The sequence below is a fragment of the Hyla sarda genome, chromosome 7, assembly GCF_029499605.1.
Source record: "Hyla sarda isolate aHylSar1 chromosome 7, aHylSar1.hap1, whole genome shotgun sequence".
NCBI classification, from domain to species: domain Eukaryota; kingdom Metazoa; phylum Chordata; class Amphibia; order Anura; family Hylidae; genus Hyla; species Hyla sarda.
Window position 1 is genome coordinate 105,599,862 of NC_079195.1, and position 15,873 is coordinate 105,615,734.

The 15,873-nt window shown below is 41.2% G+C and overlaps 1 protein-coding gene across 7 annotated transcripts in view; it reads right to left on the minus strand.

Annotated features, from left to right (window-relative positions):
- Positions 1-15,873, minus strand: part of LOC130282257 (hexokinase HKDC1-like) — a 62,991-nt gene that overhangs the window by 30,112 nt on the left and 17,006 nt on the right. For 3 of the 7 annotated variants that reach the window (XR_008846306.1, XM_056530301.1, XM_056530302.1), the window contains exons 1-6: positions 10,363-10,401; positions 8,100-8,262; positions 6,622-6,770; positions 6,360-6,476; positions 2,302-2,397; positions 1,478-1,577 (exon numbers count right to left, since the gene is read on the minus strand). Coding sequence is in view for 5 of the 7 variants with exons in the window: in XM_056530301.1 (XP_056386276.1) it covers positions 1,478-1,577; positions 2,302-2,397; positions 6,360-6,476; positions 6,622-6,770; positions 8,100-8,262; positions 10,363-10,365 (628 nt within the window). In the remaining 2 variants the exon portion in view is untranslated. Of the gene's footprint in view, positions 1-1,477; positions 1,580-2,301; positions 2,398-6,359; positions 6,477-6,621; positions 6,771-8,099; positions 8,263-10,192; positions 10,265-10,362; positions 10,402-15,873 lie in introns of those variants that run through there. The other 4 variants (XM_056530299.1, XM_056530298.1, XM_056530300.1 and 1 more) reach the window with 3 other exon arrangements.

The following is a 15,873-nucleotide window of genomic DNA, read 5'->3' on the forward strand; positions in this document are numbered from 1 at the left end:
CCCCACATGTCGCCGCTGGCCCGATGGTCGTCTGTAATCAGACCTGGAGCGAACACGCTCGGGGGACTGATTACAAACGGGGTGCCGTGTACAAGATCCCAGGGGTCCCCAGCGGCGGGACTCCGGCGATCAGGCATCTTATAATAAGATTCGATGTGTAAGCACCGGAGAACCCCTTTAAACAGATTTGTAAATTACTTCAATTAAAAAATCTTAATCCTTCAGTACTTATGAGCTGATGAAGTTGAGTTGTTCTTTTCTGTCTAAGTGCTCTCTGATGACACCTGTCTCGGGAACCGCCCAGAAGCAAATCCCCATAGCGAACCTCTTCTACTCTGTGCAGTTCCCGAAACAAGCAGAGATGTCAGCAGAGAGCACTGACAGAAAACAACAACTCAACTTCAGCAGCTGATAATTATTGAAAGGATTAAGATTTTTTAATAGAAGTAATTTACAAATCTGTTTAACTTTCTGGAGCCAGTTGATATAAAAGAAAAGTTTTTTCCTGGACTACCCCTTTAAAACAATAACTGACAATAGAGTGCACACATGATATAATAGCCACACCATTCATTCTTAGGACAATATTTCTACTTTCTCAAGATATTGGAGGTCCCAGTGGTCGGACCCCACCAATAATCTTGTTATCCCTATCCTGTTGATAGAGAACAAAATCTTATTGTATATTATTATCTTATTATATATGACCAACTTAATTTTTAAAATTGGGCATAAAATATAGAGGTTGTCTCCGCATAGACATTTGTGGCATATTGGAGAAATATACTATATTTTCTAATTGACAAGTGTACAACCACCATAACACCAACTTACTAAAAAAAAATAAGTGTCAGCAATACTTAGCAAATATAATTGGCTGACTATGTGCCTTCTAAAAAAAAACATAGCAGACAGGTGACAAAGTGGGGTGACACTTTATTAGTGCCTCTGCTGCTTTCTTCAGGTGACATGTAGGGGTTTAAGAGGAATCAGATCCTCATTCACTGAGCTATGTAGAGCCCCTTTAAAGGGGTATTCCCATGGAAAACTGGCACCAGTTGATTTAAAAAAATAAAATAAAATAAAATAAAGCTTCCCACGGGAGTACCCCTTTAAGGAGAAACATGGACATTTCCACCTATCTTTTGAATGCATCCACTTCATACCAGTGATAGATAATAATGACTGCCTCCATAGGGAGAGACATACAAGTAATATACAGCAGGACTCAGGAGCACTGGTTGATAATAATATTTCAGTAATTGGATACAGCAGTGGTCTTCAACCTGTGGACCTCCAGAGGTTGCAAAACTACAACTCCCAGCATGCCCGGACAGCAAACGGCTGGGAGTTGTAGTTTTGCAACCTCTGAAGGTCCACAGGTTGGAGACCACTGGGATACAGGGTTGTTATTATTGAGTAACCTTATATATCATCCGTATAAACTCCAATTCAAACATTGCTTGAATTCTTTTACCTACAATAACGCCAACTTCACACAGTTGGTCATCATATCCACAGGTCATCATAGTGCCCACCGTGTCATTGACCAAACTCAGGACATCCACATTTGTGTACTAAAAGAAAAACAAATTTAATCAAATTAACACCTAAAAATATAATAATAAAAATAACGCTTATGCCAACAGCAGCCAAACAATCTACCTTATGTGTGATTCAGTTTTAATATGTGATGAATATTACTTCTACAGCTTTCTATAGGTTAAAGGGGTACTCCTGTGGAAAACTTTTTTTTTTTTTAATCAACTGGTGCCAGAAAGTTACACAGATTTGTAAATTACTTCTATTAAAAAATCTTAATCCTTCCTGTACTTTTTAGGGGCTGTATACTAAAGAGAAATCAAAAAAAGAAATGCATTTCCTCTGATGTCCTGACCACAGTGCTCTCTGCTGACCTCTGCTGTCCATTTTAGGAACTGTCCAGAGCAGGAGAAAATCCCCATAGCAAACATATGCTGCTCTGGACAGTTCCTAAAATGGACAGCAAAGGTCAGCAGAGAGCACTGTGGTCAGGACATCAGAGGAAATGCATTTCTTTTTTTGATTTCACTTTAGTATACAGCCCCTAAAAAGTACTGGAAAGATTAAGATTTTTTAATAGAAGTAATTTACAAATCTGTTTAACTTTCTGGCACCAATTGATTAAAAAAAAAAAAAGTTTTCCACAGGAGTACCCCTTTAACCTATAGAAAGCTGTAGAAGTAATATTCATCACATATTAAAACTGTTAGAAGATGGAGATCTTATTCACAGTACATAGTAAGTGGCTTTGGAACATACCTTTTTCTTCCTCAGTGTTTTCCTTAGTGCTTTTACCACATCCGTTTCTTGAACTCCTCTTACTTTATATTCTTTTGTCCAGGATATCAAGACCCCCTACAAAAAGATTACTTTTAGTTCATCAAATCTGCCCATTATGTACACTTTGTACGCTGAATGTATGCATATGTGTATTTTTTCTTTTATAAAGACATTTGGGGCGATTTATCAAACCTTGTGCAAAGAAACAATTGAGCAGTTGCCCATAGCAACCAATTAGATTCCAGCTTTCATCTTTAAGATGCCATTTTAAAAATTAAAGGGGCTATCCAGGAAAAAAACTTTTTTTCTTATATATCAACTGGCTCCAGAAAGTTAAACAGATTTGTAAATTACTTCTATTAAAAAATCTACATCCTTTCAGTACTTATGAGCTTCTGAAGATGATTTGCTCTTTTCTGTCTAAGTGCTCTCTGATGACACGTGTCTCGGGAACCGCCCAGTTTAGAAGCAAATCCCCATAGCAAACCTATTCTACTCTGTGCAGTTCCCGAGACAAGCAGAGATGTCAGCAGAGAGCACTGTTGCCAGACAGAAAACAACAACTCAACTTCAGCAGCTGATAATTATTGAAAGGATTAAGATTTTTTAATAGAAGTCATTTACAAATCTGTTTAACTTTCTGGAGCTAGTTGATATATTAAAAAAAAGTTTTTATGCTGGAATACCCCTTTAAAGAAGCAATTTGTTCGGTATTAACAACTGCTTCACTGTTCCTTTGCACAAGGTTTGATACATTTCCCCTATAAACAGGGGTCAAGTCCTGGAATAAAAAGTGTGGAATTCACCTCAGGATTTCCGCTCAAGAGCTGTCCCTTTATGGTTTAAAAAGTGCAGGAACTCAGTTCCCATAAGTTCCTGCAGGACTTGAACCCTGCCCATAGATCTTTAGACAGTGTTCACAAATAGTATTTTGATCAGTATTTTTAGCCAAAATCATAAGTGGAACCCACACAAAAAGAAAAACTATAATGATAAGATGTAACGGGCAGTGAATGTGGACCCGTTGTGCTACCTAACCAGTTTGGCTTTGAGTCATGCCCGGTAGGGGAGTCTAAGTTCCCCTTTTTTCCTACTCCAGAATGTGGAAAAAGGACTTCTGCTGCTAGAGGACAGCAGGTGACTCCAAAAACACGGTCCTGGCATGGGTAGTGGCTAGCCCAGCAGACAAGATGGTACTGGTGCATGGCACCAGAGGATCAGGCTGGTAGTGTAGTCAGCAGGCGGGTCAGATACAGGAGACTAGGAGAGTCAGAATAGTACCCAAGGAGGAGGCAGAGATGTAGTTCAATACAGACAGGTGGTTAAGGCAGGCCGCAGATGTTTAATCAACAATCCAGGTCGGTAAGAGGGAAACCCTATGGTACAGGAGGGGTCAGGCAGATTAGCATAGTCCGAAAAATAGGCACAAGTCAGGGACTAAGGAAAACAGGTACAGGAAAACGTACTTTCGTTATAAAACAGTACCAATAAAGCTTAGGCACAGGATGTTAGGTGGAACCTCCTTATATAGCCCCTGCCTAATGTGGATAGGTGGGTGAAAACTTTAGAAATGGGCCCACTAGCCATTTAAATCTTAAAGAGTGTGCTTGGCTGGTCCCTAGAGGCACAGCAGTAAGGGGGTGGCAGAATTGGGAGTAGACTGCAGCCCAGAGCAATACAGAGCTGGAGAGAGAGGCAGGGGGCAGCAGATGACATAGGAGGAGAGTGGGCAGTAAGGGCCCTGGGCTGAAAGAGGGGAAACATGGAGTAACAGCGGAAGACACCCAACCCAAAGTTCTGCAACACAGTTTATATTTAAATTCTTCACTTGCCCTTACCTCCCAGTGCCTACTTGACTGACATACAGAACCCTGTACATCATTCAAGAAGGAGTTGGGAATTAAGGGCAAGTGAGGAGTTCCTAATCCTCCCTATTAATATTATCTACTCCCTACCTCTCTTAATTATAAATTATTAATATCTCTTTTTATGTTTGACCCTCCCTTCCTTCGCCCTTAAACTACCTCCCCTTGTACCCATCATTATTGGATCATCAGTATATAACAATACCAATGTCTTTATTAATTGCATTTTTCTCATACAGTAATAAATATATGTATAACTTTTTCATTCTTGCATCTTCAGTTGATCCTTGGATGTGTATGGCCATCTTGTAGTCCCCCATTTTTTGGCATAGTGGTAACGTTTTTCACTTCTCTTCTGTCCTCCTCCTTTTATTACTGGCCATTATTTACCAATAGCACAATGTGCACTTAACACAGATATGTACAAGTGAAACTCGAAAAATTTGAATATCGTGCCAAAGTTAATTTCTTTCAGTAATGCAACTTAAAAGGCGAAACTATTATATGAGAGGGACTCATTACATGCAAAGCAAGATAGTTCAAGCCGTGATTTGTCATAATTGTGATGATTATGCCTTACAGCTAATGAAAACCCCACATCCCCAATATATTATATGATTTGGTGAGCCTTGTCATCTGCTGGTGTTGATCCACTCTACTTTATTAAGTCCAGGGTCAACGCATCAGTCTACCATGAGATTCTGGAGCACTTCATGCTTCCTTCCGCAGATGAGTTGCATTACTGAAATAAATGAACTTTTGCACAATATTCAAATTTTTTGAGCTTCACCTGTAAAGGTTTCCTGGCCGTACTGCTACTACACGCGCCAGCCACGAGGAAACACTGTCAGTGTTGTGCACGCGCCGGCCATATACCAACTGCATACATCGTGTGCGCGCATTACGCGTGTGCCAGATGGACAAGTTTGCCAGCAGCGAGACAACAGCATACAGCGGTGCGCAAGCGCCGGAAGCCAGCTCCTGTGCGCCGGCACAGATATCTCACTAAGGGTGGGTTCACACTACGTTTTTTCCCATACGGGAGCGCATACGGCAGGGGGGAGCTAAAACCTCGCGCTCCCGTATGTCACCGTATGCGCTCCCGTATGTCATTCATTTCAATGAGCCGGCCGGAGTGAAACGTTCGGTCCGGTCGGCTCATTTTTGCGCCGTATGCGCTTTTACAACCGGACCTCAAACCGTGGTTGACCACAGTTTTAGGTCCGGTTGTAAAAGCGCATACGGCGCAAAAATGAGCCGACCGGACCGAACGTTTCACTCCGGCCGGCTCATTGAAATGAATGACATACGGGAGCGCATACGGTGACATACGGGAGCGCGAGGTTTTAGCTCCCCCTGCCGTATGCGCTCCCGTATGGGAAAAAACGTAGTGTGAACCCAGCCTAACACCGCACGATTGGTGTGCAGTATAGGGATAACACCCGCTTGGCTCCTCCCATTGGGGGCGGAGCCTAGTAAATCTGGTTTGGTGCCAAATCCATCTAATTTAAGGAGGAGCTTGATTCTGGCTGCTGCTGCTGTTTGAAGGGAAGAAGCTATCATCCTGTGTCCCCCTCCTTCTACATCAATTACACCAATGGGTCTCAGTGAGTGGTCCTTATTGGACCGGGTACCTTTTGTTTTTCTTGGCAAATATTAATGGTTAGCCACATCAATTGTTATTTACTTATCCACTCCAAGGTTTGTTTTCCTACCAATGTTCCCCTGATGATCCCCACATTTGCTCCTCTTATCTATATTGGAGGGAGGGGGGGGGGGGAAACACATTGGAACTGAGATAAATTGGTTGTGTCCATTGACACAATTCCCTTTTTTTTGTGTAGGAATTTCCATTGATACTTTTGGTGAGGGTTCAGCATTGGGGCAGTGTGTAGTTATTTGTGTACCTTACCTTATTTTTTCTATTTTGAATTTGAGGACGCTTTATTTTAAATGATACAATTAAAGGTTATGTTTCAAAGAGTTAATATTATTCTTACTGTGAATCAAGTGAGGAGTGGGATTATAACAGCTTGATTCCACCTCCTTGATAGTTTGCTGTTATATCCAATGATGCCAACCCCCCTTCCCCCCACTACCTCCTGATTAGACACTTATCCCCTATCATATGTGTAAGGTAAAGTCCAGATTAAAATTCAATAATTATCTTACCTCATCAAGTTTTGTCTGTTTGCATGGAAAAGAGAAGGTTAAACCAAGTGGAAGCTTTTCTGTTATCTGTCTTTTCTTCATAAAATCACCCAGACAGTTCACAACATAATCAAAGAGCTACAAATACAAAACAATAAACATCACTGTAAATTTAGTTTTTCCAATAAATGTTGGCAATTGTAAATTTAAAAGGTCACGCACTGTACTTTATAAATGGCGTATAGTGTTCCGTAGATTGAACATTACATGTGGTTAGACTTACTTCAGCTTTGCTTCCATTTATTATCTCCCCTGGTGTTGGATAGATCTGACTTTCCATTTGAACATTCTGCTTCCCATCTTGAGATACTTTCACCCTAAGAACTTTGAATTTTGAGCCTCCAAGATCTAGAGCGAGGAAGTCCCCCTTTTCTGTGTGGCAAGGAGATTGAGAAAAATTATTCCTAAATATATAGTTGGGGGACGGTCTCTTGCAGCATTATCCCTTTCAAGTGAACAGTGCAGCATTGAAGCACCTTGCTCTACAAGCAACAAGAAAGCATTGATGAGGCAATGACGCAGCGGCCTTTTGAAATAGCTGATGAGCGGGGATGCTGAAAGTCGGACCCCAAATGATCTATTATGGTTGGCCTATCCTGCGAACTGGTCATCAGTTTTACAAAGCTAAATAATTCCTTTAAGACTGAAACATAGAATGTGTTGGCAGATAAGGACCAATTGGCCCATCTAGTGTGCCCAATATTCTGAATCCTCTCAATAATCCCTGGCCCTATCTTAAATAAGGGGTTAGTTAGCCTTGTGCCTATCCCATACCTGTTTAAACTCCTTCACTGTATTTGCACCGACCACTTCTACAGGAAGGCTATTCCATGCATCCACTACTCTCTCAGTAAAGTAATACTTCCTCATATTACCGCATACACCTTTGCCCCTCTATTTTTTTGTCCTCTTGTGGTAATTTTTCTTCTTTTAAATATGCTCTCCTCCTTTACTATGTTGATTTTCTTTATGTATTTAAAAGTTTCTATCATATCCCCTCCAGTCTAGTCTTTTCTTCCAAGCTATACATGTTAAGGTAACTTAACCTTCCAATGAAGTTTTATCCTGCAATCCATGTACTAGTTTAGTAGCTCTTCTCTGAACTCTCTCTAGAGTATCTATATCCTTCTGGAGATACGGCCTCCAGTACTGCACACAATACTCCAAGTGAGTCCTCACCAGTGTTCTGTACAGCGGCATGAGCACTTCTCTCTTTCTACTGCTTATACCTCTCCCTGTACACCCAAGCATTTTGTTAGCATTTCCTGCTGCTCTATGACATTGTCTGCCTAAAATATTAACCCCTAAATCCCTTTCCTCCGATACTGAGGTTAGGACTGTATCACATATTCTATATTCTGCCCAGGGGCATTATTTTGCACTTATCCACATTAAAGGTCAGTTGGCAGAGTTCTGACAATTCTTCTAGTTTACCTAAATCCTTTGCCATTTGGCATATCCCTCCAGGAACATCAACCATGTTACAAATCTTTGTGTCACTAACAAAAAGACCATTACCTTGCCATAAAGATCTTCTGCAGTATCATTGATAAATATATTAAACACAATGGGTCCCAGTACAGATCCCTGAGGCCCCACACTGGCAACAAGACCTTGGTCTGAATATACTCCACTAACTACAACCCCTTCGTTGTGACTTCCAACCCATTTCACCTTATATCTTTATAGTGAACCACCTACCAGATCCATCAGGAGTTGTTCTGACATATGTTGGTAACATCTTGACTGAGGCTGTTGTGTTTGTATCTTTCTTTAGGCCTTTTTCCATCTCTGCTTGAAAACGTCCCATAATATCCAATAAAGTTTCATCGGACAGGCGCAAATGGTACAGGAAGCGATCAACCTGCATGTGCACAGTTACAAATAGAATTGTTTATATTATTACAATAAATAAGTAAATTCTCAGACCAGCAAACCAAGTCCATATTGTTCTGGGGAAATAATTGTGAAAATAATTGTTTACGTTATTACAATAAATAAGTAAATTCTCAGACCAGTGAACCAGGTCTATGTTGTTCTGGGGAAATAATTGTGAAAATAATTGTTTAGCATTGCCCCAGTACCCATCTACCAGCTGATGTAGAATTTAGGTTGCAATGTGGCTGTAAAAAGTATCCTGACAATCAAATCCCATTCGGGTATCGTGAGTTAAACTTGTCTGATGTATCACACTGTTTCTATATTGCTATACACTGAGGTGATAGAATGGTTAACTTTTTTTGTGTCCCATCATCATTGGTGGGAAAATTGTACATGAGGACTGGGTCACTTTGGAACTTCGTTTAGACAGGCTTTTGCTCTAGAATTCTCAGGAAGGAGTCTACAAGAAGAAAAAAAGCAGTGTGAACTAGTTATTACTGACTAGATCCTGCAAGTTAGGTAGCTCTGGTAGTGAAGTTTAAACCTGTTTCATGTTGCTACCTAATTGGGTCAGCTCTGAGTCGGTCACAGTGAATTAGAGCACCGTATTGTATTTAGGAGGAATATTACCCAAGAACTGTCTTTAATCCACACTGATTGGGTATTTATTCCTACATTTGTGTTCCTACTAAGAGAGGGAGAATTGTCTTAAAGCCAGCAAAGATATAGCCAGCAAGAGATAGCAGAATAGCACTTGTACAGCTTCTATCACTGGACTCTTCGTGGGCTTCCGGCCAGAGTCAGCGGTGTGTGGCTGACAAGTCAAGCCCTGTTTAGCTTTACGCCTTGTGATAGGAAATCGTAACACAGGTAATCATGAGTAAAAAAAAACTTTTTCATATTCACCACAGTGGACAAAGCTGTTGAGATCCTCTTCATCCTAAGTGCATCTTAACTGAACTGTGTACCTAATATAGCAAAACTAAAAGTGATTAGAGTGTTAGAGACTTTTCTACAATATTTCTGCCACCAAAGTAACTAAGGGGATTGTGTCCAATTCTCACACACTCAATCCAAAGAATGTGTAATGAGGATTTCCAGTAAGTTGTTCCTGTTTTTCAAGTTTACACCTGTATCTGGATCAAGTTATTTGCACATATCGCTATAGGTACACAGGACCCAGATGCCAGACCATAGTGGATCCAGGGGCAAAGATCATCAATAACAAAAGTTGCGGGATTGTAGACAGAATAATAACTAGACAGAAGACATAGCCTAGGTATAGGTATGCCTAGGAATAGATGAGCTAGGAAAGATGCACACTTTGCTGACCCACTGGAATACATAGGAAGTGCAGAGATATGAGATGTTGTTCTGGCAAAAGTCAGGCCTAGACTGGTTCTAACAGGTTTGGGTTCAATCCTTCTCCTGCCATTAAGAGGTTAAACTAGGGAATTCTCCCACAAGCACTGGTTGGAAGGATCATGTGACCAAAGTGTGGTAGCCATTGGGAGTATAGTGTAGTTGGGGTGTTGCTGTGTTGGAATATGAGGGGTTAATTTAACCCTTGTCACTCGTGACGCCAGGGTGAGGGTTAATACGCTGAGGTAGTTGCTAGGCCTATCGCCACCCTTCCCAGAAACGATAGGTGCGTGCAGAAATAAACGATTGTCCACAGCAGTGCTGAACTTGAACTTGCAGGAACTTTACTGATGAATTGCAGTAACGGTAACAGTCTTAGTAACAGAGTCTATTATCAGCACGGCAGTGACTGACAGTTGCTTAGGACCGATGGGTTATCCTGAGATTAGTAGAATTAGGTTTTGCAGAGATCCGCTGGATTTAGGGGTCTATTTAGGGGTCTGTTTAGGTCCAGTGATCTTGCGGAGTAATAGGGAATTGAAGTAACTCACAGTTTTGGAATGATGGCCGACGCCGCAAGGCTTTGGCCTAGTGGTTGCCGATGACAGCTGCGCAGATCCGTCCTCATCAGCAGCCCACGAGGAAAGAGCAAGATTAATGGTCGCTGCTCCCTTATATGGGCAGGGCCGTTTTGGATTGGTCCATGTCAGCTGTCACTCACCATTACAAAGCATGGTGGGTGATCTCCTGACTACCTCCAAAGGTCCTTGAGTAAAAACCATAGAGTCCTGCGACACTACAACAAGGTAAGTACACTTTATATACATATAGACAATTAGAATTTGAATAATTTTAATTATTAAAGGGGTGACTAGGGGCTAACTATAGATGAGGATCCCACTGGTACCTAGGGACTCTGACTTTGGGGACCTCACCACAAGGTAACGGATGCAATCCGGTACCGGAAACACCACAAAAGCATCAATCATCAGGGTACAGTTATGTACAAAATGGTAACCCTTCACCCTTACTCTGTAAGACTTCAGTGTATGCAATAAAAGTGGTACATGCACGTAAACAGTTACAATAACTTTTCAATACCTAATGCAAATTTTATGCATTAAGAAAAGCTTCAAATCTCAGCCACTATCTTAGGATAGTATTCATCAACCTACACGTAAAGGAACCAAAAACACAGTCTGAAAATTAATGGGACTAACAAAATGCAAACAACCTATTACACAAAAGTCCCCCCCCCCCCCCCAATATACAACGTGACAACAATTGTAGTCTGAAAAAGTGAAATATAAACTTTATTAATACATATATTATACACAAAAACTGGTGACCCCAAATATTCCAATAAAAACACATAGACACAAAAGGGACATGTTAAAACCAATATGAGAGAGGAGAACAATGAGTGATGATGTAATAAAGATAAAATGATAATAAATCCTGGTTATTAATCCTGAAAATTACTGCTCACATAATACAACAGTAGAGCCGCATGAAGCTATAAACAACTTTTATTGCACATATTCCCAAATTAGATTAAAGAGTCCAAGCAAACACTGGGCCAATACAGAAAAACAATGCAATTGCAAAATGGCAAACATATGTACACCAAAGTGTATGATTGTAGTGCCAATACCTGGGATAGTCGCTCGTGTTCCCCCACCTCACCCTCCTAAGGACACTATGGAGATAGACGATTTGTCCCCGATAGTGATTTACTATTTAGGAGTCAGGGAAAGCTGGCTGAGTGGCAACACACAGTGTCAGTGTCACAGCAATGTCACTTGTTAAGTGTCTTAAAGGGGTACTCCGCCAGAAAATATTTTTCTTTAAATCAACTGGTGCCAGAAAGTTAAACAGATTTGTAAATTACTTCTATAAAAAAATATATATCTTAATCCTTCCAGTATTTATCAGCTGCTATTTGCTCCACAGGAAGTTCTCGTCTTTTTGGATTTCTTTTCTGTCTGACCACAGTGCTCTCTGCTGACACCCCTGTCCATTTTAGGAACTGTCCAGAGCAGGAACAAATCCCCATAGCAAACACATGCTGATCTGGACAGTTTCCAACTTGGACAGAGGTGTCAGCAGAGAGCACTGTGGTCAGACATAAAGGAAATAAAAAAAGAAAATAACTTCCTGTGGAGCAAATAGCAGCTGATAAGTACTGGAAGGATTAAGATTTGTAAATAGTAATTTAAAAAAAAGTAATTTACAAATCTGTTTAACTTTCTGGCACCTGTTGATTCCCCTTTAATGGAAATGTACACACTTATGTGAGTATAGGAATGAGAGGAGGGGGGGGGGGGGGTTGATGATAAAGAGACACATTTTACAGGAGTCATGAGGGCCAACCCATATAGCCATCATCATGGCTTTCACAGCATTGTCATTCAGCTGCAGTGGCAGTTTAATATTGACACCTCTGTCCATTATAGCAACTGTCCAGAGCAGGAGCAAATTTCCATAGCAAACCTCTAGCTCTTCCTCTTCCTAGCACAGACAGAGGTGTCAGCAGAGAGCACTGTGGTAAGACTGAAAGGAAATTCAAAAAGAAAAGAACTTCCTCTGTAGCATATAGCAGCTTATAAGTACTGGAAGGATTAAGACTTTTAAATAGAAGTAATATACAAATCTGTTTAACTTTCTGGCATTAGTTGATTTAAATAAATAAAAAAATAAAAAATGTTTTCCAGCGGAGCACCCATTTAAAGTTCTCACATGTTATCATTCAGCTATTCTAGGCTTCTGAATGGTAATCTACCCACCTTTTCAGCAATATAGGAAATTTGGCAGGGGGTGGGTTACATATTTATTACCAACCTACCTACTTAATATGGACGACTATTTACTACATTCTTACCTAGCTTATATGGGAGACTATTTACCCCCTTCCTGCCTAGCTAATATGGGGGACTATCTACTACCTCACTTATACTACCAAGCTAATAGGGGGGTTATTCACAAACTACAAATCTTAAATGGGGTGGGCAGCTATCTGGGGGTTTACCTACAGGGGGCAATTATCTGGTGGGGGGGGTCCTACTTGAAGGGCCCAGTCTTATAGGGGGAGCCTACTGACTATTCTCCAACCCACTTATCTACCCACTCTATTATGTCAAACACTGTGTGTGTGTGTGGGGGGGGGGGGGGGGGGGTGCATTATTACAGTTTGGGACACCAGAGATCTTGAAAACGTGTGGAGCCAGAAATGTTTATTTTTTGACAGGTTTAGCAGAGACGAATCGTAGCTGAAAGAAATCATCACAGCGATGTGAGCTAGATGGAGAAAAGAAAAGTGAACAATTCCGATCAGAAAAGATGTCGTCTATGAGTCGCAGATGTAATTGTAATGTAATCGCTTACATAGTCTGTAGTGGTAATGATGGGGGTTGCTGTTAAGGAGGTATTCCCGTTCTCCATGTGTGGGCATGGCTGAGGCTGTGTTTGGGGGTATGGTTGAGGGCATTGTCAGGGGGCGTGGCTCGTCCATCTTTGCTCTCAACAAAAGTTGTGAGGTATGATATAAGCATGCCAGCAGGCAGACACAACTTCCCACTTCTCTGGCAAGGGCCAGACAAAACAATTGTGCTCAACTTTGGGGACTCCTTTGAAATTTCTAGAGGCTTCTAGCAGTCTGTAGGGGATGTGGATCAAGTTACCAGCTTCTCATACACATGACAAAGAATAAATAACTAAAATATACCAGTAGGTGGCAGCAAAGAATAAGTAAACGATTGCACAGCTATACAGTGTTCCCTCAAGTTACAATATTAATTGGTTCCAGGGCGACCATTGTATGTTGAAACCATTGTATGTTGAGACCATAACTCTATGGAAACCTGGTAATTGGTTCTAAATGTCATCCAAAAATAGGAAAAAGTGAGAATTAAAGAAAAATAAGTAGATAACTAATATAGATAAAGCAAGTCCTTACATATAAAAATAAGAAAGAGCTGCTGGGAGCTGTAAATCACTATGTCAGTGTTTCCCAAGCAGGGAGCCTCCAGCTGTTGCAAAACTACAACTCCCAGATGCCCGGACAGCCGAAGGCTGTCCGGGCATGCTGGGAGTTGTAGTTTTGCAACAGCTGGGGGCACCCTGCTTGGGAAGCACTGGTCTATGTAGAGGACAGGAGCTTCTTCGGGGTCCTGTACAGTACACGCAATGTCCTAAAAAAGTAACATGGAGCCGCCCACACCTGGTGTCCAAAGGAGCAGGTAATCCTGGCCCAAAGAGTAGTACAGTTCAATTCCTATAGGTCACCTAAGTGACCCAAAAATAACCCAATTTCCCATATATTCCCAAAACTTTATTATTAATTCTTAATTAAGCACACATTTAATTTAAAAGATACAGTGTTTTTCCGCTCCTAAGGTATTAGCTGCTATATAGCACTCTCCGTATTTATGATCGGTGTACACCTGCAATGTGTACAACCAATATAGGAGCTAACACTGATGTTTAAAATCAAAGCTCAGCCCCCCTCAACATGTTTCGCTGCTGGACGCAGCTTTGTCAAGAGGTTAATGGGCACTGAGGTTAGCACGCCATAGTCAGGGTTTATAAAAACTCCCCTTGATGACATCATTGAATTAGAAGCTAGTTGCTGATTGATTGACACGCCATCAGTCCTATCCGCTTGCTGTCATGTTGTTTGACAGCCCTTTCACCCTATAGTTGTGATCGTTCATCAGCAAATCAAATTCCCTGATGCAATGTCCACTTGTGAATGGTTAATTCCTTTATGACGTATGTGCGCAGAGAATCCTGCGCCGACACATAGCGCACAGGCGCTCAGAGATTCATTACCTGCGCAATAGATCCGATGCGCGAATACTTTGTACGTTTTTCATGCCGGCATTCCGTCACATATGTATCACTGCGCACAAGAAACTGCGCGAACACTTAGTCATACCCATGTCGCGCCATCATATATATCACTGCGCACAAGGAGCTGCGCGAACACTTGTTCATATGCATATCACCCCACTACATGTGAATTGCTGTGCACAGAGGCTGCGCGAACACTTAGTTCTTATCCGTTGTGTCTAGACAATTCTTACAGGTAAGTATAGTGCATCACTCTTCTTATTAGGATACTAGGACATACCCCAATTTAAATTTATTAATAGGTGATAGGAATCATAATCTTCAATTTATTCATTTACTAGAGGACATAATGACGATAGTATATGTGACCATAATATCGCAGATAGATATAACAGATGGTTTGTCTAGGTATATTATTAATACTGATGTCAATATATCTGCTAGATAAATTTAAATTGGGGTATGTCCTAGGATCCTAATAAGAAGAGTGATGCACTATACTTACCTGTAAGAATTGTCTAGACACAACGGATAAGAACTAAGTGTTCGCGCAGCCTCTGTGCACAGCAATTCACATGTAGTGGGGTGATATGCATATGAACAAGTGTTCGCGCAGCTCCTTGTGCGCAGTGATATGTATGATGGCGCGACATGTGTATGACTAAGTGTTCGCGCAGTTTCTTGTGCGCAGTGATACATATGTGACGGAATGCCGGCATGAAAAACGTACAAAGTATTCGCGCAGGATCTAGTGCGCAGGTAATGAATCTCTGAGCGCCTGTGCGCTATGTGTCGGCGCAGGATTCTCTGCGCACATACGTCACAAAGGAATTAACCATTCACAAGTGGACATTGCATCAGGGAATTTGATTTGCTGATGAACGATCACAACTATAGGGTGAAAGGGCTGTCAAACAACATGTCAGCAAGCGGATAGGACTGATGGCGTGTCAGCCAATCAGCAACTAGCTTCTAATTCAATGATGTCATCAAGGGGAGTTTTTATAAACCCTGACTATGGCGTGCTAACCTCAGTGCCCATTAACCTCTTGACAAAGCTGCGTCCAGCAGCGAAACATGTTGAGGGGGGCTGAGCTTTGATTTTAAACATCAGTGTTAGCTCCTATATTGGTTGTACACCGATCATAAATAAGGAGAGTGCTATATAGCAGCTAATACCTTAGGAGCGGAAAAACAATGTATCTTTTAAATTAAATGCGTGCTTAATTAAGAATTAATAATAAAGTTTTGGTAATATATGGGAAATTGGGTTATTTTTGGGTCACTTAGGTGACCTATAGGAATTGAACTTGAGTATCAACCGGCCATATATTGGTCTACATATGGCCAAAGAGTAGTACAGAACATGTAATACCTCCCT